The sequence below is a fragment of the Gymnogyps californianus genome, chromosome 1 (assembly GCF_018139145.2).
Source record: "Gymnogyps californianus isolate 813 chromosome 1, ASM1813914v2, whole genome shotgun sequence".
NCBI classification, from domain to species: Eukaryota; Metazoa; Chordata; class Aves; order Accipitriformes; family Cathartidae; genus Gymnogyps; species Gymnogyps californianus.
In genome coordinates this window covers 45,679,654-45,707,362 of record NC_059471.1, presented here as the reverse complement: position 1 = coordinate 45,707,362, position 27,709 = coordinate 45,679,654, and the positions used below count along the sequence as shown (strand labels likewise).

Here is a 27,709-nt window from a genome sequence, read left to right as displayed (position 1 = left end):
GCAGCCAGACACCCACCCAGCTGCTCACTTGCACCCCCACCCCAACCAGATGGAGGTGAAAATAGGATGGAAAAGCTTGTGAATTGAGGCAAAGACAGGGAGATTGCTTATCAGTTACCATCATGGGCAAAACAGACTTGACTTGGGGAAGATTAATTTAATCTATTGCCAATTAAAATACATTTGAATGTTGAGAAACAAAGACAAAAAATAAAACACCTTCCCCCTACCTACCCCTTTTTTTCCAGACTCAACTTTACTCCTTCATTCACAGCTCCTCTCCCTCCTCCACCCCCGAGTAGCGCAGGGGGATGGGGAACGGGGGTTGGGGTCAGTTCATAACAGCTCCTCTCTGCCGCTTCTTCCTCCTTGCTGTTCCCCTGCTCCAGTGTGGGTCTGCCATAGGCGGCAGTTCCTGTCAGGAAAGCCTGATCCACAGTGGTCTCCTCCAGGGGCTGCAGGGGAATCTCTGCTCCACCATGGAGAACCTCCTCACCCTCCTTCTCTCACCTTGGTGTCTGCAGGGCTGTTTCTCATGCTTTCTTCCTCGCTCTGCCTGTGTGGCATTTTTTTGCCCTTACTTAAACCTGTTTTCCCAGACGTGCCACCACCTTGGCCGCTGGGCTCAGCCGTGTCCTGCGGTGGGTCCGTTGGAGCTGGCTGGAACTGGCTGTGTCTGGCATGGGGCAGCCCTGGACTCTCCTCACAGAGGCCGCCCCTGCTACCAAAACCTTGCCACCTACACTTAGTACACGACCCAATTTTTAATTAGCCGAGAGGGGCTTGCAGGCTCCTAAACCTCAGTGTGGCTTTTTGGAGAGGGCAGAGTAGTTAGAAGTATCTACTTCGAAAGGTAAACTTGAGGTCTTAATTATTTTGACGTGTCCCTTTTCCCTGTATGCAGGATGCAGGGTTTCTTTCAGCCCTATGGACTAATGTTGTAGGTCCTCTGATAGCTCTCGTTGACTGCAGCTGACACAAGGTTACAACAGTGGAAAGTATTAAAGTTGAGGAAATATAATTCTTCAGGGAAAGCATGAAGGGTTTGCACTCATTGTGCAATTTTCATTCAGAAAAGGGTGGGGGGAAAAAACCCCAAACGTCAACCACGCATTGGGTCCCTCATTTCTTCTCAGGCTGTCTCTGCCATTGTCATGTCTGTTTTGTCCTCCCTTGTCATCTTAGGCTGTCAAAGTAAATGCCAAACTTAAACACAGTACATAATTTGATTAATTTTGTATTAATATGCTATGCAAGCAGCAGCTGTGTAAAAGCGTTTGGCTCCTCAGCTAGTGCTCTTTCAGATGTGTGGGTGTGCGGAGGCTTTACTGAGCGGCTGCTGATTAAATCCAAGCTGAGTACATAAACCTGAAATCGGCTGTTTCTGTGGTGCTTGTAATGGGGCTCAGGACACGTGTTCACGTCGTGGTGGAAAGGTAAGGCTGCCTTAGCACATGGTGTTTTATCGTGAAAGCGCGGTGTGTGTTTTGCTAGATAGTGCAGGGTGGTGTTCAGATAAGCAGTGAAATAATATAAATGCAGCTATGTTCTGAAAGTGATGAAGGGACCTGTTGTACTATAAAGAGCAGCTGCCTCCCCTATTCAGTCTATTAGACATTTTTAAATTATCTAGGGACTTAAGAGCTCTGAAACTCCATTTTAGCCAGTTTGAGCGGCAGCTGCTGGGTAGAGTCTCATAGCCACAGTTCTTAGTCTGTATTTGGGGAAAGCCTGCTCAAAAAGCCTGTGAAAGCACTGGGTAAAGCTGGAGTGGCAAAACTTGACAATTTTTGTAAATGAGTGTGTGGAAGTACGTTCTTACCTTCTGTGGGCGTGAGCATCCAGCCAAGCCTTGTAGAAACATAACGTCCCCAATCGTATTAGTATGCAGCTATACCGATAAATAATTAGGAGTAAACATTTTTGGTATGATATCTTGAGAAAATACTGGGGCAGTGGTGGTGGGGAAGTTCTTCAGCATCTCAACTTCCAGGTGCATCTCTTCCTTCTCGGCTGCATGTAGGAACCCTTCTAAGGACCAACCAATTGGGGCGGTTCCCTTCTGGTAGGAGTTTCATCTGTCGTCTTGTCACCACTTGGGTAATTCTTCTTGTAAATTTGAAGCTTTCTAATCATGCTGCATATAATTATGGGATAAGAAACACTTACGCTGTTTTGTCCACTGCAGTTCTGATACATGCTTGGGAGTTTCGGGGTTGACAGCAAGTGTGAGTGTGTTTTTTAGCAGCTGGAGTTGCTCACTCTTTCATCTCTTCACCAAACTAACTTCATGCCTTAAAATATCAGGCCTTGCTCTGAAGGGAAAACTGTGCTTGGTTTGAGAGGACCGGTACTGTATCAGTAATTATGTGTTTTTCCTGCCTGCACCTGTATTACTGAGCTGTTAGCTGCATGAATCATGATTTCAGCTTCCAAGTAGGTTCCTTCTGAGAACTGCAGAATCCAAAGCACTGTATTCTTCCACATTTTAACATCATAAGTGATTTGTAAAAGTTTAACTAGCATATGCTCTGTTCTTACCAGAATATCAGGTCTCAGGATTTGACGGCTACTATAGCTGCAGGTCCTTTCTTTCCCCCTTGAAAAGCATGGCAAATAAAACTGAAAAAACAAAACTCAGAAGAACACGAATAAAAAGCAGTGGGTTATTGCTTCCTCCATCAAGTATCTCCTTCTGTTGTCCACAGCTTTTTTCCATGCAAAGAATCTTGTAAGTTCTGAAGCTGATGCATCGTAACTATAAAGCAAATAAAGGTGCTCTTTTTAAGTCCTTCTATAGTACATAAATATTCTTCCAACTATCTGTATGGCTTTTTTGCAGGATGAAACTGTAGGGTATTCCATAAACTGGGTATAATTATGCAAATACATTTTTTTCTTAGAAGAATAAATGACAGCTCTTTTACTTTAAGTTTCTAGACTATGAAATAAGACATAATTTAAAGTTTAGGGGGGAATCCTAATTTCAGAGTGGCAAGTGTGCATCCCTCAGGTTTTATTGAGGTGGGGCTATTTGTGGAGCTTGTGCATCATGAACAATTCTTAACTGCTTGGAAATCTACAGCAAGCAATCGGTGTAGCTATATATTAACAACACAGGACTCTTGGAAAAGTTGCCTGCAAAGATGACTCTGCCTTGACTATTTCTGGTAAAATACTTACTACAGTCAACATACATTAGAGCAGCATGACCTCAATTTGATCTTAATTTCCTGCCTGTATTGATAGGTAGAGAAAAACCGAATAAAATAGTAGCACTGCCTGTTGTTCTTTGCCAGTATCTGAATCTTACAGTATTCAGATATTTGCCATTGGAAATAAGCCTTGTATGTCTTAAATCCTATATTTCAACTTCATGTCACTTAAGAACACTCGGTATAATACCAGGATGTTGTTACATGACATGTATCTGTTATTAACTAACGTGTCTCTTTGAAGTGCTGTCTTAAAATTAGCCTCCTACTTACCTATTTATCTACTTAAACCAGTGACTGATTTCCAGAAGTGATGAGCACTCAGCTTTGAATAATTTTTTTTTTAACTCGAAAAACTATCATTCCTTGGTTGTACCTAAAAATTTCAGACCTGTCAATCCAGCAACTTATAACGGGCTTTGTTCTGTGTCCCCATAATTAACTGAATTTGTAGGTAACAGTCTGTCATCTTTTTTTTTTGCTTTTGTTCGCTCTTATTTCGGTATGTCCTTAACATGGATTGATTTCTAATGGGTGCTCGAAGTGCTTTCCTCTTGTGTTCTTAATACAAAAAGAGGGCCCAAGTTTTAAATTTGCTGTTCCGTAGCATTTTCTTACCAAGCGTATAAAAAATGCTATTGAGCCTTACAATTTCCTCGCAGCAACTGTATGTGCCCTTCTAGAATCCCTGTCCACTATGGTCAGCCTTGGAGCAGGCATCATCTAAATAAATTAGGCTAACAGTCATCACGAAGCTGCTATTAATGGAAAGTAATACAATTTCTCAAATGTCACATGCTGGTGAGCAATTCCAAATTGTTTAATTCCAAGACTAGTGTTTATATGCGATGCATCTTTGAAGCAGTCAGTCAGGCTGAACAAGGATTGTGATAAGCATAAGGACCTTGGCATAAAATGGGTCCTGTCAGACTTCCTTGCTGCTTGGGGAGAGGAAGCATGTTGAAAGAAATAAGATCACAGATAAAAGTCAGAAAAATAGAAATCTCCGCTCTGCACGGTGTGAAACACAGGTTAGCTCTCTTATGTAGTAGAGTCAGTAGAAGCTCCTTTTACATCACTTTGTAGACTCTTCAGAAGTACAGTACTTTTTAGTTTGATATTAATTTGAACATCCAGGTCTGAGCTAGTCATTCCCAGTGTTCCCATGAAGGGAAATAGGATGTAAAAATCTCTTTACGGGATGTAGGTTCAAGTGTCTGTGGAGAGCAGCCTCAGCAAGGCAGGTTGCAACACTGCAGAAAGCTGCTCTCATATGCCACTTTGAAATGATTTACATACCAAGTACTGGATTTGGGAGCACACATGTCTGTTCTTATGTTTTTCTACTACTTTCACTTATAATTTTGTCATTGTTTGCTCCACTGCATCATAACCCTCTTATAGTGGTCCCCCCCACTTAAAAAAAAACAAACAAAACTCCAAACAAAAAAAGATTTCTACTTGGGTCAACTTGGCATCTGTTCATCTAAAAATATGGAGATGTTAATATATTCAGTTTTACTTATTTCTGTTCATGTAAATCCCTATGAACTAAACTCCATCTTGGTCTATGAATTTAATTGGGCTTCTCAAATGAATTGTGTGTTTTTGAGATTCTGCTTCTAGCTGACTGTCCATATTAATTTCTGAACTTTTATAGTTCTAATAAAATTCTCTTGATAAACTATGAATCTGTTACACCTGCTTCATTGTATCATAACTCTGTTTTGAAGTTACCTAATTTATGCAAGACGTTAAGTTTTTCTGAGAGCAAAAACACAGAAATGAGCCAACTTGTATCCTATGCTAGCTTCAGCTCCCTGAGAGCTCATGAACAACAGATACTACAGCACCTGGGACTATGCCAAATGGTTTAAAAACTCCCTAGAGAATAATAAATCTAACTAGTGTTGTATATTTCTGTCATGTTTGGGATAACCCTTGAAGCTGAGATTTCTGTTGTTCCTCCCTGAAGTGTACCGGTATCTACCATATAGAAATGGTAGATTCCAAATTGTTTTGGAATCTACCATATAGAAATGGTAGATTCCAAATTGTTTTGGAAGCCCTTGCGGGTGTCACAGCTGAAACTGGAAGGCATGCTTGTGAATCCCACCACACAACAGACTGAGGCTTGGTGAGTAAGACGTCTGACCTTCCTAGATATGCTGGGAGGCACAGGACAGATACATTATGAAATGTGCTCACTCTTATTGATACAGCTGACATGTTTCCTCGCTGGCTTTGCAAAACAAGTTTCAGCCTTGACTTCAGTGAGAACACGACATCCAGACGTGACCAAGAATAAATTCCTAATGTAGATAATTCCCAGCTAGGCTAAGCTCCCCCAGGGGAGGGAGAGTTGACGGGCAGGAGGAAAGAAGTTCACTCCTCAGGGGAGCTTATTTTCCGATTTCCGTTAATAGTTACATGTCCACTGCTAACTCTCAGTGAGTTAACAAACTGACTTTCAGTTGCAGAGAGAAATATTTCATAATCTGAGCTATTGTAAGTAAAAAATATCTTCAGCTGTAGAATGACGAAATTGTGGATAAACTGAGTTTTAAGTTCATCAGTCCAGAGAAAGCTGTCCTCTTTTATGAAGGAAGAACTTGCATACTTATTTGTGAAACTTTAAGTTACTTGAAGCTGTATCTTGCTTTGATTGCAGCTGAGCATGACAAGTAATACCTTAGCTGAAATGATTAAGAAACTCCTGTGGTAATCTGAAGTGAATGGGATTTATATTATCCTTCAAAATAACTTATTTAAATGTATGAGAATGCTGTTGTGTCAGTGGCAAAACCACTCTTCCCTTCTCATCCCTCCTCCCATCAGCCCAGAAATGGGAGTTTAATTTCCAGGCCAGACAGGAGCCACATGACGGGGGTTGCCATGTTATATCTAAGCATACTTTTGCCAAGCCCTAGACATTGGGGCTGTGCTGCCCTTCTCTACATGCAGGGAATGTACCTTAATATATAGGTACCCACGTAAGATGTGCTAATAGTACTAGTAAGATGAAGATGCTGCCACAGAAGGTGAAGCAGTGTGGGCTTTGGTGTGTTTTAATAATGAACTTAAATTCCAGAAATCCTGGGTGTATTTGTCATCGTATTGGTAGGACATGATAAAGCCTATGCCACTCTTCCTATGAATGTTGTTAGCAACGTTAGCTCTAGTTAGGTAATGCAACCTGCCTGTTCTGCTTACCTGCGTAGACTCAAGCCAATTCCAAAAGCTGGTTCCCTAATCTTACAGTTTATGCCGTCAGGCAGTGCTGTGCAGCTGCTGGCTCAGAAATATCTATCAGCGTACCAGACGTACTAAATCGAGAGAATAAAGGTTAGCAGTACTGAAACAAGTAGTATCTACGAGTAGCAGTTAGTGAAGCACTGCAAAAGTTACTTTACCTGAGGTATATGAAAATGTTGCCTAAAAAACAAGCTCCCCATGTACCCTCAGAAACAACTCCTTCCAATCTGTCTTGATTGTCTGTATTCATCATCTATTGTGTTTTCTTCCTTGCACAGTAACTGAGTGCTCTTATGCTCCCTTTTTCCCTATAGTTTTATAGAACCCTGGTTCATAACCAAAACAAAACACTCTCTCACAAGCTTTTTGGGAATATACGCAAATGGTCTCATGGGTCTTTATCAAATCCTTAGATTATTCATCATGTATATGTCTGTTGGCGCAAGAGTCTTGCCTTATGAAGCTGTTCCTGTGAAAGGACCTTACTGTCTCTTTACTTCATTGACTCATTTTGTCTCAAAGCTTTCTGGGAAAGTATTTCCTTTTCTGTTGCCCCTGGGTCTTGTGGGTTGGGTTTTTTTATTGTTATTAATAGGAACTCTGTAGCTCTTTTGGAATTCTTCTGCGTGAAAAAGTAAAACAACCATGCACGTAATTACTTTCAGCTATTAAATCTGAAGTACTTACCCATTGAACTGTATCTGTATGGATTTACTTTTGAACACCGTAACTATCTAACTGTGTTTAATTCTTTTCACAGCTAACATAAGCAGCTGATGAAATCCTAGTATTTTTAACAGTTAGTGATTGACAAGATTAGACTACTGTGACTCCCAGCAAGAGTAGCACTTGGTGTTTTGTGGTGTGCTAGCTCTGCCTTCAGGCATTGTATTCATTGTTCCTCTGTCTCTGTGAGGCAAAGCGGTGATTCAAGACTTCGGTGCTGGAGGAAGTCTAGTTAGGTGGAAGCTCCCTGGTCTGCCTGCCACCTGGTTTCAGAGTGGTTGGGAATTCACCATCTGGATCAATATGGCTTTGAAATCCTCGTTCGCTGTGTTTATGCTAGGGTTGTTTGCTGGTTGTTCTCTGGGAAAAGTTAATTGTGCTGCTGGTTGCTTAGGCATTTGGTACTGCCACAAGATAATGCAGTTGCTCTTGTGAACTGTGAGATTACTGGACAAGCTGGAACTTGTACAGGTGTGTATTTCCAAAGTACTAGAAAACTAACAAGCGTTACTTTGCAGGGGTGGAGAAGCTGTTGAAAGGCTACTAGGTTGCAATCCATTTTTTTTCTACTCCGTGCACACTGTCTGACAAATTGTATGCATTTGTCTTTCACAGTTTCTTAGTGAATGTCCTTTTGAGAAAAGGAGTCTTGAACCCAGTAGTAACTTCTCTTGTGTCTCTGGCGCAGTGTCACCTGCTGCTTGACACTGTTTTTGGTGTCCACCTTTCTGTAAGCAGAGCCTTTTTTAAGGAAAGTTTGTAGTCTGAAACTTCTCAATACTGCAGTCAAGAGTTTCTGGGAAAACATCAAGTAGGAAAAGACCTAACTCTTTGGTTTCTTGTCATTGAGGAACTTCTAGCCTCATTAAGGGGGCTAGAAGTTATTGCAGTGCCTGACTTTTTCTGGACCAAATATATAGAACGTGCTAGATCTTTTAGACTGAATAGAATCTGCAGTTTTTCCCATCTCCTGGAGTGAGTGCTGAATTACTAACCACTTACCATCTTCTCCTTCAGTAATAGAAAAAGAAGGTGGTTATTGTAGCAAATAAGTTATAAAGGTGGTGGCATCCATGGAAATCAGATGCAGGCGGTCTTCAACCAAATCTGGGCTCATATTCACTTTAAGAGTCATTGCGGTCTGCCATGCAGGAGTCCTGAAGCCTTGATCTCCTGAATTGGGAAAAACAGACTTTCCAAGGTGTGTTCATTTCATAGTGAATCAACATGTTAGTTCATCTTTTTAAATTAAAATCTTGAGAGCTTCTATCTAAAACTACTGAACTAAAAAACTCTGCTGCTTTCTTAAACATGGTGCATGGAGCACTTATTTCAGTCTTAGCACTTGCACTTTAAATCTGCTAAAATGAAGTTCACTGTCTTCTGATCTGTATTTGAGAAGTGGATAGTGACCATAAATGGGCAAAATACTTCAATGAGCTCTCCAACCGTAGCTTTTTTTTCCCCCCCAAAAGGAAATGAATGCAGAGAATGTATTCATTATTTGGGACTGTCCACGTGACAGCCTTATCTTCTCAGGCAAGCCCTTTTAAAAATAGGGTATGTGTTAAATATGATGGAGTTCTTAAAAACAACATTTTGTTTAATAAACCTCTTACTAGAAAATGAAGTGCTAAATTAAGTTAAAAATGCAGAGTTTTCAGGAGAAAATTCCTGGTTAATATCTGAATTTGTGCTTTCATAGTTTGGAAAAACTGGGGTTAAAGCAGTTGGAAAGTTTAAGATGAACTGATGTTACAAGCAAGCTGTACTTTGCTAAATCTTTCACTGGGAACTATGTCCCAAACTTGGAAACAAACTTGAGAGTACTTGCATATGCTCAAAGTACGTAACTGGTAGGTGAATTGAGACTTACTATTCTACATATTCAAAGAACATAAGGATCGTCATGAGAAGTCTGTACTGACACTTGTATGGGTTGCAGAGTATTCAAGCAGAGTGAGTGTGAGCTGTATCTGAAAGGTGGAAAAGCATCAGTCTGACTGGCCTAAACACAGGAGCGAAATACTGAATGCAAGAACCTTCCTTACTTAAAGCAATGTTCCTGTTGGGCTATGCTGTCACTGCCATCATTGAAGTTCTTTTATATACCACTGTAGAGTGCTTGCAGGCAAGTATAAAAAAAGGCATCTGTTGTCTGCTCAGGCATCCAAACAATCTTGTAACTCTTACACATTCTTTCCTGTTAAGTAACTTGATCTACCTTCTATCATTATACTGCTTATTTAAATTTGGGTACTTGGCAAAGCAGCATCTTGTGTGCGTGTGTAGCACACAGAACGTGTTAGGTGATCCACAAGTTTCCAATAGCAAATTAGGTAATGTGGTGGGTTCTCTAAGCATAAGCTGTGCAACTGTCGTAGACTTTTTTCTGCTTGTTGACTGTATCAAAACTAAATAGCACAAGTAATTCCTGGGTTGATCTCAAGTAAGAATTATTTTGAGATCTGAATTTTATTTTATTTTAGCTTACCTATTTAAAAAATCTCTCTCTCTTTAGGCTGGTTTAGTGGTAGTCTTCAGCTTTGCCTTCAGCAGGAGTATGTGATCTCCCCAATATATGGCATGAGGTTGAATGTCAGAGTAAAATAAGGGCATTGCTCTGTAGTAGTTCTTTAGAAACAAACCTAATTGGGTCCTGACCAGTCACCTGGAAAAAAATAATAGGCCAGGCAAATAGGAAGAAGACTCTGTTTCCTGAAAGCAAAACTTTACTATATGCAATTCTTTAATGGGTTTTTTGGCTTGTTCCTCATGTGTCTTCTGTTGCTGTAAGCTTTGGCTACGCTCATGAACCTGTAGAGAACAGTACAAACGTGAAAGCGCTAGCTGCTAGGGGTGACAGTCAGCTTGAAGCTCCAAAAGCTGCTTTCACTGCGTCTTTCTTTGCCAGCCTCTGTGTTCCAGCTTTCCTGCTACTGGGCTTGTGTTCTGTTAGCCCAGACTTGCAGCAGAATGAATCGGAGTTGATGGCAGATGCTTATTACTGCCTGCTGAGAACCTGACTCTGTGTTTTCTAAACTGTATTTTTAGAAGTACACTAAGTGCAGGTGGGTTATAGAAATGCTTAGCAATTTGGCTGTTATTCTTTTCCCTTTGTGATAGCATTTCTCTTGGCTACAAATCCTCCTCATTTCTGTAAAACCGAAGATGGTCAGTATTCCTTCGGCACCAGGTCAGCCGATGGAGACAAATTCTTCTCTTCTAGTTTCTAAATATCTCTAGCATAAACAAAGTCAACAAATTGCTTGTGTGACTGCATAAATTGAATCACTCTGAGCTGGTCTTTTATCTCTTTATTGGAAAGATGCATTTTTAATGGTGAAAACTGTTAAGTGGAACACTGTCACCAGTGTGTGAAACACCAGACTGCTGTAGATTTAGAAGTGCAAAAGGTCTGCATGATCAGTGCTGTGCTAACTGGAAGGCAGTAAAAACATTTATAGCAGTTAAAAGAAAACAACTTTTTTTCCCTCTCCCGCCCTTCTTTCTAGTTGAGAATAGTTATTGATATCTGCACTTTGGCTGGCATTTGGGTGTGTTTTTGTGTAAGATAAGAACTTTGCCTCGGTGTCAAATGCCTGATGCATAGCAGGATGTGATATGTGGCTTATTTTGTCTCTGTTCATGTTTGACTGCTGTGGCTGGGTTCTCCTATTTTGTGGATATGCAACTTAGCACTAGCTGAAAGGAGAGTCATGTCCGATTGCTCCTAATTTTTTTCTCACATTGCGCTGGTTTCTAATTGATAGATGTCTTTCAGTAATTAGCAAAGCACGAAGTGTTGATTTCTGGACAGTATCCTGTTTCTCTTTTCTTCGTTTTTAAGTATACATAGCTAGATCATGAGTGGGACTCGTTATTCAAATCCGAGGCAACGCGGGTGCTTCCAGCCCGAAGTCAGGAAATACTTGGCTTTTGAAGCATAACGGTTGCTGCGCGGAGCTCTGGCTGTGCTGTGATATCACCAACCGAGCCTGAGGTAGTGCTGCGACAGCACTGCCAGCCCTTTGTGAGAGGGGGATCTTTCTGCACTCACTTATCCCAGGAATCTGTTCCTGAGTCCTCGTGTTCATGACACTGAAGTTTGGTGACAGTTTTGCTTGGATATGCCTGTGCTTCTGAACTGGAGCCCACACCAGAAGGTACTGACCGCTCCCAACGTGCGTGCGTGAAGTTCATTCATCTCATGTCTCTTTGTGTGGTGGAAGGGATCTGACACTGCACCTCGCGTGGTGATGGAGTGAGAGGGGCCAAGCTTCTTCCTTGCTTTGAAAATAATCGCCTTGCTAGAACTGCTGTCATTAAGTAGCCAGATTTGTTAGGCATGTTTGTTAGATTAGTACTTCACAGTCATGCTAATGTTTACAAGCCTTATGGTATGAAGAGGGGCTTTGCTTTGTTAATACATTCCAGACTGAAATTTTCCATGTGGAAGCTAGAAACAAACTAACCAGAGCTGCAGCTTTTCTGCACAGTGAAATTCTGTCCAGCTGTGGAAATAATGATATACAGCAAGTGAATTTTGTTCTTCTTTGCAATATCCATAGCGTTCAAGTTCTAAGTTTGGGTTAAAATTGAAAGCACCGCTTGGTAATTACTGCGGGATGCATTTGAATGTTACCCCTCCAGCAAAAACGGGAGCTCCACCTTTGTTCACTGGAGGCTGTTGTAAATTCAAAGGGAGTATTTTTTTTTTTTTTTTTTAATGCTTCAACTTCTGTCACCGCTATCCAAGAAAGCGTGCAGTATCACCATGGAGATACTCTGCCTATTCTAGAGTTGTGACAAACTGTTCTAGTGTTCAGCTGCAGCATGCATGATTTAGTAGGCTTGATAGCCTCTCTGTTTTGCAACTTTAAGATATTGGTGATAAATACCTCATAACTGAAGTTCTTTTTTGGGGTTGTAAGGCAGGGTTGATAAAGTTGGAATTAATTTTAACAAAAACCTAGTTGCATGACATGAGAAGACCTGCAAAGAAAGTTTTTATTTGGTGTTAATTATTTTGCTGTAGTTCTCTCTTTGGTTTTAATCCTCACTTTGGTTTTAATCAAGTCAGATGAAAGAGCTTGCGTTAGTTACATCAGCTAAACTGATGTTTCCAACTTGAACATACATTTCTGCATTGAACACAGTGAAGTTTCTTGATGTATAGTAGAATAGTTCTTGGCAGTACTATTTACATGCACTTTGAACAGTATACTACTTAGGCGTGAGGAAGGTGTTTGCTCTCCATTATGTATTGACCCTGTTGTAGGTCTAGTCACAAGGGACAGAACTGAATGGAGCCCGTGAACTGCAGAACTGGAATTAGCAGATCTAGGCTATTAATATATCTGTCTTCTAGCCAGGGCTAACTGCTGCAGCCTTATTCTACACTAGCTGGCTAAATGGATGATGTACTGCAGTAGCTTATAAGGTCTATAACCAAGGTCATGGGGGAGGTGGGGCAAAGGGGATGTGAGGTGCAAATGGAATAGATTGGGGGACCATTTGGCTAAAATTGATGCTGTCATTAGTTTCAGCTTACCAAAACTCTACTGTCTGTAGTAAACAGAGTTTGTGACAGTATAACAACTATCACGCTTTACTTCTTACGTTGTATATTCAGAGCTGAATCTTGTAGGTGATGCAGAACTTGACCAGTGCCATCTGTTCTGATTTGAGTACAGCTAACTTTACTTATTGAATCGCCACGTATTGAATCAGATCTAATTGGGTGAAGAGTGATTCATACAATCTTAGACTACTCAAATATAAATAATAACACATTTAATTTGGATTCCCAAGTGTGTTTTTTTCCTTTTAATTAGAGTTATTAGATCAATCATGTTTCTCTGGAGTGAAATATTGCCTCTTTAATGTCATTATGGAGTTCTTCTTACTTGCCTCTTAACTCACAGTCTTGTTTATTTGGTTTTGGTAGGGTTTGGTTTTTTTTTTTTTTTTTGTTGGGTTTTTTTTCTCCTCAACCAAGTTTTGGAGTGTTCCTCACACTGAGGAGCTGAACTAGTATCACAGGTCTAGTCTTGTACTTATAGTACCCACTGTTCATCCTTGTCTTTTTGGCCTCTTGCATTTGTGGGGGTTTTGGTACAGGCCCTGAAGAAGGATCTCTGTTATTCTGAGTTCTCTTGGCTCTATTCAGAGATTTAGGAGTTACTATGAGCACTGTTTCAAAAGTCTTAAAGTTCATGTGCCACTGTTGTCTCCTGACAGGCGTGTACAGCTCTTGACATCCTGGAGGGGAAGAAAGCTCATCTGAAGCTCTCACATCCATTTTGTTTAGTATCAATTTATTAATACCTGACAGAGTTCAGTGTGCCTGTAACTGTTTAAGCATGAGGTCACCATTGTATTAGAGAGCTTTGTGTGCTGTTCCAACATAATTGAGTAAGCATGTTGTTTAGTCCCTTCATGTAGATAATATACCCTATCTATCTAGTTCTTCATGAAGCTTGTCAGGATTTTTGTTTGTTTTTCTGACAACTTTTCGGGTTTTTGCCTGGTGATGTGTGTGCTCCTGGGTTTTAGCTCTTAAGGACCTTGAAACTTCTGTTTTGGGAGCTCATCCTCTTCTTCTCTTAAGCATTTAAAGTGAGAAGTTAATAGACTTTTTACATTCTATGGTCAATGAATACAATGTATTGGACAATTAACATTTAGAATGTCAGTTTAAGATGATTATAATGTTAATCTGTATAGACTGGGAATATGTCTATCTCTAACAAGCTTGTATTGTCCTATCACTGTACTTTTTTTTTTTTTTTTAAAGTAACTGCCTTGTTCTCCTTCATGTAATAATCTGCTGCTCCTCAACAATTTAGGGAAACTTCATGAGTAAAACCTACAGGCATGGCCTACATTATGCTTCTGCTTTCTCCTTCTGGTTTGAGAACTGCTGTCCCAGCATGGCACCATTGGCTCCTACTGGAGCATGCAACTTCCTTTGGAATATAGTCATCTTGTCCTTCTCTGCCGAGCAATATTTGGAAAAAGGTGATAGGCCTGTAGACCATGGGACTTGAGAGAGGCAAAGCATGGGAGAATTAAGTCTTCTTGCATTGTCCCAGCACTAGCACCACTGGCTTTGTTTGGGCTGGAAGTGTGCCTCTATCACCCTGCAAATACACTGCCTATCCCCCTCTATTCCAGTCTCCCTCTTTGACATAACTATCTTCAAGGCTTGACGACAAAAATTCTGAGTATGTTAAATAGATTAATTCCTTAAATATTTTAAGGATTTGTTTTCTTTATATACAGGTGAATGCTGAAAAAATCTGCGATAACTCATTTAACCTTTTTCTTTTGCTCTACTGTAACAGCTGCAGGAAGATCTGCAATGGCCATGTGGGTTTCAGGAATAAGAATCCCATTTCTCCCTTTTGGCTGCTTAATTTCATGAGACTGATGCAGGGAAAGACTAGAACTTGGAAACACAATAAGTTTTGAATGTTTCAGGAGTCTGTCGTCTTAATATAATAAACTGATTTCTAAAAGTAGTTAAGCAGTTTGATCCTGTTAATTCAGTATTTTAAAATCTCTGTTCTGCCTACTGTCTTGTCTAACTTTGCCCTGCAGTTTCAACATTAACAGGTAATAAGCTAATATCCAAATCCAAAAAAGTTACACAACTTTGATGGTGAAACTTTTGTGACTGGGGCTTCTTGGTATACAGAGGAGCAAAATGTCAAAACCCAATGGTATATGCCAAAGAAATGTGTAAAAAGCCACACTGGGGTGGTTGCTATGCTTGATAATGGTGTAACTTTTCCTGTATCTTGCATTTCAGAAAAACAGATGCAGGCTCTTGTTTAGGCTCCACTTGATCCCAGTTACAGTTTTTGCCCAAAGTCAAAACATTAAATGAAAATATTGTAATCTGATCAGGTATGTCTCAGATGGCAGTGGCGCTTGGTTCTTGATAAGCTAGTATCACTCTAGAAGTGAAGAGGGTCAGATCTAATAGTACAAGCTGGCACATTGTCAATCATTGGGCACATCATCATCAGTATACAGCTATTCCTGTACACTAAAGACCAATAAAATCTGTATGTATGACTAATTGCCTAGCAATGTTAGTATCTGTCTTGCATCTTATACTTGAAGCTGTTTTTCACACTATACTATCTAGAGAATCCATGAAACAAGCAACAAGCATCTGGAACTGGTTCTGGACTGTCTGACAGATATTTCTTATCCATTGTGATATCCCTGTATTACACTGTTTTCCTCTTCATCTGTATATAAGAAAAGTATTCATAACTGCAGAGATTAAATGGGTCTCAATTTTTCCTCTTGATTTATCACTTTAATTCTGTGGATAGGTAGAGAAATAGGAAAAAAGTGACTACTGATGAGGGTGCACTCTAAAAAATAACATAGGCTGTAACAAACGTTATCTAAACAAAGCAGGGAATAAGGATTGGTTGGGCAGTATGAGCTGAAACCTCTGCTCTAATGCTAGGATCCCTCTATGCTGAAGGGAAAATACTGTAGCAATTTATGTGGTAGGTAGAAGCAAAAGCTATGCAGGAAGCAGGGATTGTGAAATAGTAATTGTGACTCGAATACTAGTGTCCGAGGAGTATGCACAATCTGGAAAAGATGGAAATAAAGTGATAAATAGCAGGATGGTAGGGTGTTTTTTTTTTAAATAGAATTGCAATTACTTAAAACTCTGTGTGTATGTTTGTGGGGCAGATCTCTGAGAGAGGAGGGGATGGATGAGAAACCCTATCCTATTGTGGAGTTGGTAGTGTCTTACCCCCAGCCTATTTGGACATTCGCTGGCGGGGGGGGGGGGGGGGGGGTGTGATAGGATGTGTTAGGAGGCTATTGGGTATTATTAGAAAGACTTAAGAATTTCTTCTCCAGTCCTTTGTCTTAGAAGTGATGAGCAAGTGGCAGAACCCAGTTATTGGAGTGGAAGTGATGGTACGCTTTTTTAAAACTCCAAATTGCCAATTGAACAGCTGACATTGTTTATTCTAATTGACTGCAAGTAGAATTTATGAATTTTGAATAGAATTATCATTTGTCACTGTACTTGGAATAGAAATATAAGTGAATTGTCCTGTAACAGGTTTTGGATTCTAAAAAGGGGAATGTTAATTAAAAGACGGCTAGCTTGTGAATTTTGCTAAAATACAGGGCTGAGGAATTTAAACTCTAGAGCTTCTTTAAGCACAGACCATAGAAAGAATAAGAGAACTGATCAGTGGAAAAAGGGCTGCATCTTGGAAAATGAACCAGTGTGTATAAAGTGAGAATTGTCCATGTCCAGCTGAGCTGGCACGGCTGGGAGGAAGCGCACCTTGGGTGATGGAAAAGCAGCCTGGTAGGGAGAACGAGCGAAGATTAAACACACTCTAGTATCTGTGTCATATCAAGACTAACTTTTAGCCTCACTGAAAACTGAGATAATGATGACATCTGCAGGGATGAAAGCCAAACGGTCAGTAGATCTTAGGGTAATTGAACTTCATTTTGCAGTAAATGAACTGGAAGCAGATTTGAGTTGAATGCCCAATGGATGAGGAGTGTGTAATGGGAGACGGGGATTAAGACAAGGTGATTTTCCACTGTGACTTGCCAAAGTATTGGCATACGAGATTACTGCCTCATTAGCAAGTTTCAACTGGTATCATGTGACTTGAAAGAAAGAGATACTGTAGGGAGCATGGATTATTTACTAGAGTGTGACTTCAGAGTTATCTTTTTTAATAGAAAAAATACTTTGAAACAAATTATCAAATATTATAGATACGGTGGGAAGCTGTATGGAGTACAAAAGCTGTTGATTGATTGCATTGGATTAGGTGAGTGTTGAGAACTGATTTGTCTTGTGAAGAAAATCGGATAGATATTCTCTCTTGATCTCATTGTCACTAGTAAGTTCCCCAATGCATGTAACGTGATGCCATTCATTATCCTTCCGGAGAAGATGAGACCTGGTGAGAAAGAGGTTTGGTTAAGCAGAGGTAGGTACTGTCAGAAGAGCAACTAGAATCACTCTGATCTGCGGTCAGTAGAGTTGGACAAGCCCTTGTTTTCTTTAGTGAAGGCAAAATGAAAAAGGAGCTTGCATATTAAATATGTTGATACTGAAGGCAGACATCCTCCCAAGGTGATTGGGATAAAATGGAGGAAGAACCAGGTGGCCTTAAAAGACTGGGTGACACAGGGCTGAAATCGAGAGTTTCTACTGGAGATGTGTAGTTTGGCTTTACAGGGTACAGTAGGAATCTGTAGGTAAGAATGACGGAGGAGAAGAGAGATTTGGGTGTGCTGCTTAATTGCATGATGACTGAGACAGCAGGGAAGTGTGACCTTAAAGTAAACTGTGCCATAGGATGGATGGGGTGAGGTTTTTGTAGTAGATAATAAACAAGAGCTAATGCTCTCGTACATGGTACTTCAGTAAAATTTCCATACGCTTGCTGCCTGTATTCCAAAACTGTCAGTTGAAACTGACGGCATTGCTGGTCTCTTTTTCACAAAACTGCTTCCACAACTGTCCTAAGAATGGAATATCTGGCTCTGCAAAATAAAAACAAAGAAAAAGTGATGGCCCTATGCAGAATACATCAGCAAGACACGCTAATGTGGGAAGAGGGCTACAGAAAAGAGAAGGCAGTCTCAGATAAAAAAAAAAAAGGTAACATTTGTCGGTAGACCTTCTGGTAATTTAAGACCTTTTGTTCTGAAGCAGGTTCCAGTAAAAAAATTAGAAATTATTTGCTTTGCTTCCACTGCATAAATTGCCTATACAGAATTTAGAATTTACTATTTTTATATTGTCAGCCGAGAAGCTAGTGGCACTCTACTGAAGAAATAACTGGTGTAGATACTTACGTTAACAAATGTTTGACATATCACTGTCTGCGCTATCTCGTTTGTGGCTACTAAACAGACCTTTCACACTGTCCCTTAGGTTCCTGATGTCATCAGCAGCATAAGACAAGTCTCTAAAGCAGCACTGAAAGAAGATGCCAAACCGAGTAAGGATAGTGAAGATGCCTTCTATGACTCTCAAAAATTTGAGGTTTTGTACTGTGGAAAGGTGACTGTGGCTCACAAGAAAGCTCCCTCCACACTAATTGATGATTGCATTGAGAAATTCAGCCTTCATGAGCGCCAGCGCCTGAAACTATTAAACGAGCAGCGGAATAACGAGTCAAGTTTGGACTTACCCCTGTGTGAAGGAAATGTGCCAGCCTCTCCATCAGATAGCCCATTTGAGGAGCTGGACAGCCCAAATAACACTGCAGGGCATGTTGCGATGTTTACAATCGGCAGCCAGACCAATTTGACCAACCTGGCCAGCACTCGTGGCTCCTTTCCAGAGCGAATTTTAGAGGACTCCGGCTTTGATGAGCAGCAAGAGTTTCGCTCCCGGTGCAGCAGTGTCACTGCAGTTATGCAAAGAAGGGTTCATGACACAAATCTGAAAATACAGCCACGCAGAAGGCATGCAAGTGCACCCAGTCATGTTCAGCCCTCCGATTCTGAGAAGAACAGGACAATGTTGTTCCAGGTGTGTACTAGGATGAGCAATTTCATGTTGGTTTTGCACCATATCTTCCCCTGTGTGGTTTGAAACTGAGACAAGTTTTGCAATATAAGTAGTATGGATCCAGTATGGTTTCATGATTTGTCATAAATATTTATGTATCTTTTCATAAATGATTGGAACACAAGTAACTGAATGTTCTTAAGGAAGTCACCTCAACTCATGAGCTCAGGTAAATTTTAAGAAAAAGGAATTACTTATGGAGTAATTACAGGAGCAGAGTTTCTAGGGAAATAATTATTTTATATGCAGTTCTGGTTTGTCTGTATTGGTGACATCTAGGACCTAGCTGAAGAAAAGTGAATATTCTTTCAAAAAGAGAATCGATGAAGACTTCCATGTGAACAAATCCTCTTTTTTGTGCAATTAAAAAGACGCTCACAACTTCACATAAGGCTTTTGCAGCCTTATGTTTGAGCCAATCCCTTTATGATAATTTGTATTAATGTTCAGCTTGTCTTTTCTAGATCAGTACTCAAATGTGTCTGCCCTGAAGGCTTTTTCCTTCAGAGCTCACGGTTATTTCTTCTCTTGCCTGAAGTGCATTTGACGTCTTTGGAGCTTGTATTGAGAAAACAAAAGGACACTTAAAGGAGGTGACCCATAAAAGGAAAGATCTTTGGACTTTAAAATAACAGGGGGCTAAATGCCTGGGTTTTGTCTTTCCCTTGGCTTTAAAGATCATTCTTGCCTTTTATTCTCTTGGAGAAATGCTGACTGAAGTGAGAATGCATTGCCCTTTAGAAAGCCACAGCTATCACTAGTAATGAAAAGGATTTAGCTGAAAAACTCCCTGAGGTCTGTGGAATAAGTTTCATATGCTTGAGAAGTGGTTTGGGAAAGCTGAAAGATAGCTTGCTGCAGAACCTACTCTTTCTTATCTGGAATTATTACAAAAACAAAAAGTATCACCTTAAGATCAGCATAGTTTCTCAGCCAATGTATGGTATAGTTTGAAAAAAAAATCCTCAAATTCTGTTTTTTATTTCGGCTTTTAATTTAGCCACAGTTTTCTAAAGGTTTTAGTATTATCTGTCAAATGTGATCTTTGGACCAAAATAACTCGAAAAGGGGGGAGAAGCGGGGCGGGGGGGGGAGAAGCTGTCTTCTTTCCAAGTCTTTTTCCTATTCAACTGAGTGTGGTGTTCTTGCTGAAATATTCTTACTCAACATAGGCTGAATTATGGCACCCTTGTTCCTGCTGACTAAGCTGTTGTGCTGAAGGTACTCTGTGTGAACAGGAAAGGGCTAGATTGTGACATTTTTGTTGCTGTTAATGTTGTGCCTCCAAGACAGTCATAAACTAGACTTATTTTCTCCCCCTCCCCACCTCCTCCTCAGGTTGGAAGGTTTGAAGTTAACCTCATCAGTCCGGACACCAAATCTGTTGTGCTTGAAAAGAATTTTAAAGATATCTCCTCATGTTCTCAGGTAAGCATTAATAAAGAAGCAACATGTAGATCATCAGGAGAAAAGGAATTTGTTCTTCAGCTGGGTTGCCTTGCTGGTCTATAGGCAGCAGAAAAAAAGAAATGCAGAATTCTTTTTCAGCATTCTGTGCTGTTTTCCTTTATTTGGTCTCAAAGGCCATTTTTAAACAGTTTATCCTATCTAAATTACCCTGAATGAAGGTAAATTGCTGTTTTACCCCATTGGCTCCTTAATTTAAAAAAAAAAAAAAAAAAGGAGCGGAGGGATTTTGAGCAATTGTGACTAATGTATGTACAAATTCTGCGTGAAGTTTGATGCATCAGCTTCTTCGGGGAGTACAGCTGAAGAAATTGGATATTAAACTGCGATTGCTTCATGAACACTTCCAGCAGACTTGAAGTACTGATTTGCCTTTACAAGAGTGAGAGCTGTTATTCAAACTGGGGCTTTCACTCATCTGGTAGCAATTTCAAGTAGATACTGCACAAAAATAATGCAATGTCATTCCCAAAGAGCTTAAGTACAGAAAAGAGGAGTGCAAAATTACCAGTCTGAGCTGTGGTAGGGGCAACTTTGATCATTGGTCAGAAAACAAAGTATAAACTGTTCTGCTTTGGGAGAGCATTGGATATAATTTTGGAAGTAGCTTAATCTCCGTTTAGGATGCTCTGAGTGTGCTGTTTCTGAGCAGCTAAGCTCCTGAAAGCCTCTGGAATGAGAGGAGGAGAGCATCAGATCAGCTTTCCAGAAAAAATGCAGTTCACCTGCGTCATTTCTTCTGGAGAATATGGCAATAGGTGAACCTAGCTATGTCCAGCAATAAATAAATGTGTCTTATAAAGTTAAATGCCAGGGCTGAGGGATTCACCTTTCTATTTTGCTGCTGTTCAGCACCTGTTACTTCTGGCACTTTCTGTTTTGAGGTCTTATTTTATTGCCTTCTTTCATTTGCCATGCACATGCATCACTTCAGGCCTCCTTAAACATCATTATTCTAGTTTAAAGTACACTTCCTGGCATGGTCTAAACCCATATTTCACCCCCAAGTGCTTTCATTTTAATGCTAATAACAAATCTGCTCTTACATGACTGTGCTACCAATGCTAATTCAAATTAAGAACTGGTCAGCACTTGTAACTCAAGTGGAGTCTTGAGCTGCCAACTAAAGGTCCAGGCCCTTAAGTCGACTCTGCTGTTTAACTACAATTTGTATTGTTCTTGGTAGAGAAAAAAGGCAAGTGCATATATAGAATGGGACAGTATAATCAAACAATGATGTATTAATAGGTTTATAATAAATACACATCAAAGAGATTCTTAAAGCAGTGGTGTGGAAAGCAGAATTTGCAGATGGTTTAAGTCTTCTCCTGCTTTGTGGATGTACTGAGCTGAATAAAAGTGACACTTCAACTTTACGTGCTGGTCTCCTGGGTTGCATATACATACTGATAATAGTCAAACAAAACAGTCTTAAGCAGGGACAGCCTTTGGTCTCCTGACTTTAAAGTGTGGTGGAGACCAGCAAGACCACGGCAGACCTTCAGGGTCTAGCTTTCCTTCAGTAAAATAACTATGTACAGTAAATAGTGTTAGGTAATGTTGTGTGTTGGGCTTTGGAGGTGGAGTTTTTCACTCCACCTGTTCACTTTCATTTAGAGCAAAGCTTTTGTTATTTTGCATGCTTGAATAACTCAAACAGGCACTAACAATACTGTGGGGTTTTTGGTTTTTTTTTTTTTAATGCAGAACGGCTACTTTAGAGAAGTCAGGGTTTTTTTCTATGTTCAATAGAAATGAAACATTAATTTGTTCAAGACTAAGGATTTGGTTGCATAAACCTCATCAGTACTTCTTTTAAGAACTTGGTGCTAGCCACAGGGCTTCTCTGTTACGGATTTATAGGGCAGTGATTTACTGCGTATTGTGAGACTGCAGCTTAGGAATGTTTGTTCTTCTAAGCTTTACAAACGATGAAAAGGAGATGTTCTCTTCAGCTTGCATTCTGGATTCTTTTAGTCTGGTCTAATAAAGGTATTTTATTCTATATCTTAAGTATGGTTGATCTGCTGCATTCAATTCATTATCTGCACTCCATATAATTGTCAAAGCAGCAAATATAATTGATGATAAACCCCTGTGTGTGCTGTCTAAGCTCAGGTGTCAGACAGCTGTAGAAGTTTTCTTGTTGCAGCCTTGCTGACCTTGAGGGAACCCAGAAAAACAAAAAACTTTGCTCTTTTGGCATGACAAGTCCGGCCACCCTCTTAAACAAATGTGATGGAGGTACTGTTAATTGAGGAACGTACTGTGCTATTTATGCTTCAGTGGTGCAAGTGTCACATCCATCTCCCCCACAAATGTTCTACTGTGGAGACTGAGAAATCAGACAGCAGAAGACTTGTTCAGGCACTGTCAGCAGTGAGGGAGCTGGTATCTCACTGAACCACCTTAAGTAAATGTGGTTTCCTTGCAAAACAGAGGGCAACACTTCACTGTTATATAGATCAACATATGTGTATACATCTGTTCTTTTTCATTTTATACTTTTGAAGACTTCATGTGTCACAGGAAAACAAGTTCAATTAAGTCAGGATTAGTGTGGACTATGGTAAACTAATGCCATTTGTGCCATCTTAGATGCCCTCTGCACCTTTGTTAAGTTTTGTTTAAGTAGCACAAATGTAACTTTTGGAATTTTGTTTTTAAAAACTACAGCGTGTAGTGACAATATGTTCAGTCTGTCACGTACGGCATTACCAATTTTGTCTAGAGTGTTTTCTGTAGTGACAAGCAAGTTGTTTTGCCTCCTCCCCTCTTTTATGATATAGGTGTTTTCTTTGGAGATGGATCCAAGCAACCGAGTTCTGCTTTCTGTTGTATTTGAACTTGAGGGATTAGGCTTTCTTTTGGAGAAAATCTACTATTACCATACTCAGATGATAAAAACATTGGCAAAAGCTTTAACAATAGTGAGTCATGTTCCATGAATTGAGACTGGGAATATAGTGCTTCTTAGGAAGCAGCTCTCTTTGATCTTCTCAGTGCTGTTTTTAGCAAGGCAACGTTCCCTGTCAAGCAGTTAGACTAGGATCTTGAAAGAAAACATCAGTAGTAACGTGTAGTAAGTCTTGAAACTTCTGGTATGTAACTCAGCCTCAAAGAATTTATTTAAGAATTTGGTTGGAATTCTGCATGCCACCACTCATTCCCTGCTCTTTTTGGTGTAGTCCTAACTTGTGTTACAGGAAAGCGAAGATCTGTTGCTACTTTGATGCTACTCCAGTCCCATGTTTTAGCGGGGGCTCATTACATCAAGTTTTCACTGCAGAGGCAATTCCAAATACAACCTAGGACTCTTTAGTTCGCTTCCCTGAAAATCCAGTTTTCCTAATGGAAGAAATTCAGGTCCAGGTCTACTGCTATATAACTTGTTTTGATTGTGTAAAGAGCTTTATGTAACTTTTAAATGTAAAAAAGCAATTTAAAAGATAACTGTTGTAGTAGTAACATAGATCATTAGGGGTATGCATTTACAGTTTCTCGAATTTTTGTATTGGCAAGTGTTAGAGTCTGGTAACTATTTTTAGGATCACTTTGAAACTAAACCTGTTTATAAAATAGTCCACTAATGCTGTTTTTAAACTCTTTTAGGGTATAAAACATGTTGATCACTTTGGTTTCATTTGCCGGGAATCTGTTGAGCCTGGGTTAAGCCAGTATGTTTGCTATGTGTTCCAGTGTGCAAGTGAGTCTCTGGTGAGTATTTATTAATGATCCTAACTTTTCCATCGGAGGATATCTGAGGCCTTTCCTAAACCATGGGAGTCCTTGTTATTCTGCTGTGTCAGCTGAGCCTCAGTGGTTATGTCTTCTCAGGTGTGGGACCTCAGTTGTGAATATGAAAATATGCAATAGGAAATGCATACATTCTGTTCATATATAGCCATATCCTGCTACTCTGCTGATGCATATATCAATAACAAATAGAAAAAATCCAGATGGATGAGTTCACACATGCAGACTGTGAGCATATTTGGGCTCTGTATTTGGTTGTAACTCTTGCATTTCTAATTGTTGAGACACTTGGTTCCCCATTAAACATGTAATTACATGTATTGAATCAGTAACAAAGCTGATGATAAAACCCAAACATACTTCTCAGGGTAGGGTTTAAACTACTGGCTGATCCTGCATGTGTCTTTAGCCTGCATGTGGCTTTAGCATTTTCCCTGTAGTCTGTTTTGTTCCTCAGGAGAAGAAAATAGCAGCATCTGATCAGAGAAGAAGAAAACCATAATATGTGTGGATGTGTGTAACTATGAAAAAGTCCATTGGACATTTGATAAAGTATGTATCAATCAATTGAAGTTCCAGGTGCCAGTGATTTAACTGATGCAGGTAGCTTAATAATGTAAGGTGCATACAGGAAATCATTTTGGCTACTACATTTTTATTTTAAAGCTCTGACACTTTAAAAGAAGTTGGTTTCTGTTCTGAAACATGTTTGTTCCTGATGGCTGCGCTAACAGCTGCTAACCCTTTTTCAGCTAAACTTAAAAATCACTCTTCTAGCTAGCTGAAAATGTAATTTGTTAATCCATTGACTAGCTTGAGAGTGAATAGATTTACATCAATAAAACTTCAAACAGCTAACAGCCCTAGATGTACAATGGTAGCAGAGGCTGTACTTTTATCAAAATGAGAGCTTGTTATGAAATCAGCTCTATCTCTGTACTAACAGAAAATGTTACATCTGACCTATTGATAAATCTGACCATGCATAATTGAAAGACTTAAAATGTGGTGTATAAAGAAACCACGTATTTATGAACGTCTTTACATATTCTAGTACTGATATGTGTGGGTATGCCCACGTTGCAATATGAAGTGAACATTCCTGAGCTACTTTCAGATGCAATCACTTGGTCCCCAGTGGCAGTTTGAGTGTGACAGGGCAGAGCTGTAAAACCTAATGCTTTCCAGATTCTGTGCTGCCAGGCAGGCTATGTTGGTAGGCTTGTGTATATTTGCTCTAAACCTAGCTACAGTCTGTGCTACAGTTCTCATGATGTTAGTGTAGTCATAATGCATATGCTTAGCACTGTTCTGTAGATCTTCCATTTGAGAGGCATTGTTGCCAACTAAAAAATTATCAATCTGTGTTGCAAGACGGATATTCATTGTTCAATGCCCTGCTTTACTGGTAAGAAGAGAGAGCATCCAGAAATTACTGGCAGTGCTTAAAACTGTGGGTTTTAATAAATAAAAAAATAAACAAACCCTAAACATATCAGGACACAAACTAGTTCAAATGTCCACATTCAGGTGCCATTTATTTATTTATTTTCCCAAGTGGCAGACCCTCAAAAAAGTCTGTATGTTTTCAGTGTTAGACTGTATGATTTTGGCCTCAAATATTTCAGCTTTCTTCTTCCTGCTTATAAAAAAAGCAACAGGTAAGAGCAAGAACTTGATTCTGGAGTACTGATTTCTTTCCTAAGATTGTCATCAAGCTGTTGTCTCCTTTCCATGCTAATGCGAAGACTCAAGTATTAACAGCTTTTAATAAGCATTGTATTCCCCTAAAATACAGACAGGGGAACTCCAAGAGCTTTGTATATAAGGTCTGGGAGCGTATTTGAATGAGGATGGAGAAACACTGTCACCTTGACCTTTCTTACACAAAAGTTCAGCTTTTCCAGTGCTGGTATGTGGGAATATAGCACTGCTGTATTTGGTAGTGGCAGAGGAAAGACCAGGGCAGACTGCAAGGCAAGCTGGCAGTACTTAGAGATAAGTTAGTGATTGTAATGAAGCTGGTAGCCAGTCTAGTAGCCTGGAGAAAAGTGAACTGCTGTGGGAAGCTCCTGTCTGTCAGCAGGATGGGTCTGTGGGGTTTTGTGCTAAAATGGTACAGTGATGGGAGGACAGTCATTGAGAGGGAGCATGTGCAGTTTACAGGAGAAACTTGAAGCTAAAGAAAAAGAAATAAATGCTTTTTATTTAGCCAGCATATATTCAAGCCAAAAATTCCCACTTGAAGCTTCTTAAAACAGCAGCTGCTTGCCCAGTCCACTTGAGTAGCTGCAGTTAGATACTCAAAATTACGCTGTCTAGCTGAACTTGAAGATGATGAGCATCCACAGAAAAGGCAGAAAGCTGGGAATACAACCTTGATCTCTTTAGAAGACAGCAGATGGGGTTTTTTTTGGTTGTAAAGCACCTGTCTATCGTGATTTATAAATCTAATTTGATGTATATGGCATGCATTTTTGTTTATATACTGTCTTTTCCCTCCTTCCCCTATAGGTTGATGAGGTAATGCTTACCCTGAAACAAGCCTTTAGCACTGCTGCAGCTCTGCAAAATGCCAAGACGCAGATTAAACTGTGTGAGGCCTGCCCTATGCATTCATTGCACAAACTTTGTGAAAGAATTGAAGGTAGCAGCTGAGTTTATTTTCTAATTGTGTTTTTCTGATTATTCTAGAAGAATTTTAATTACGTTAACCATGCGCTTTCAACTTAAATTATGTAAGAACAGAGGGAAAAGTATCCCAGTAAGCAATTCTTACCATCGCTTTGCACTCTCTGTAATCAAGTGGAGGTGATAGAAGTAATGATATTGCAACTGAATATAGTATAGCTTCTGTTAAATACATACTCTTTCATCATCATACCTCTCTTAAATGTTTAGCAGAGCAGAAAACCCCACCAGTTCACCTTCCATTTGGTTTTTTTTTCTGAAGGTGCATGCTTTCAAAATGGGTCGTAAAAAGACAGTTGTGATCAAAAAGGGTCTTGTTTTCTTGTGTGTTCATTCTTTCCTGTGTGGGGTTATTTTTTCCTTCTTTGTGTTTATTCTCTTACACACTTCAAAACCTAGCTCTATTATGGGGGAAATAAATGATTAAGTTAGGAGATTAATATCTAATAAAGAAAGTTAAGGCAACTACCTGGCTTCAAATATGAATAGACAAACCTTTGTAGTTTCTCTGGAAGTGAGGTATGCCAGAACACATGCAAAAAATCTTACAAGATAGAATTTAAAAAAAAAAAAAAGTTAGTAGCAGGATCCTATTTTTATAGTTACTCCACTATGTCTCCTTGCGAAGTGCTGTATGCAAAAAAAGCAAGTATGTTACAGTAGTCTTGTATCTTCTGGTCTGGTGATGATGGTGCCGGTAATCGCCAGTTCTCCCATTCATTAAAAGTCACTATTGCTACTTACCTCCCTCTGGTGGATGAAAAGCAAAGTATAAAATCTTAGTGGAGTGAAATTCTGTTAGGTTGTGACTGGTATTTTCTGGGTTTAACAACAGATATTCAGAAGTGATAAAGCTTAACTGGGAAAGTCTTCTGTAAATGAAAAACTATAGAGGCTGCTGTATAAGGCAGTGTAAGTATCTTGAACACAGGTACTTGCAAGCCTGGGATGAGTATCCAGTATCAAAATAAAATCTCTTCTAGGGCAACAACTTGAG

The 27,709-nt window shown here is 39.8% G+C and overlaps 1 protein-coding gene across 2 annotated transcripts in view; it reads left to right on the top strand.

The window, feature by feature from the left end:
* TBC1D4 (TBC1 domain family member 4) overlaps positions 1-27,709 on the top strand; it is a 113,336-nt gene that overhangs the window by 48,352 nt on the left and 37,275 nt on the right. The window contains exons 2-5 of one of the 2 annotated variants that reach the window (XM_050898847.1): positions 18,157-18,759; positions 20,137-20,226; positions 23,878-23,982; positions 26,536-26,668. In XM_050898847.1, coding sequence (XP_050754804.1) covers positions 18,157-18,759; positions 20,137-20,226; positions 23,878-23,982; positions 26,536-26,668 — 931 coding nt within the window. Of the gene's footprint in view, positions 1-18,156; positions 18,760-20,136; positions 20,227-23,877; positions 23,983-24,534; positions 24,574-26,535; positions 26,669-27,709 lie in introns of those variants that run through there. The other variant, XM_050898856.1, reaches the window with a different exon arrangement.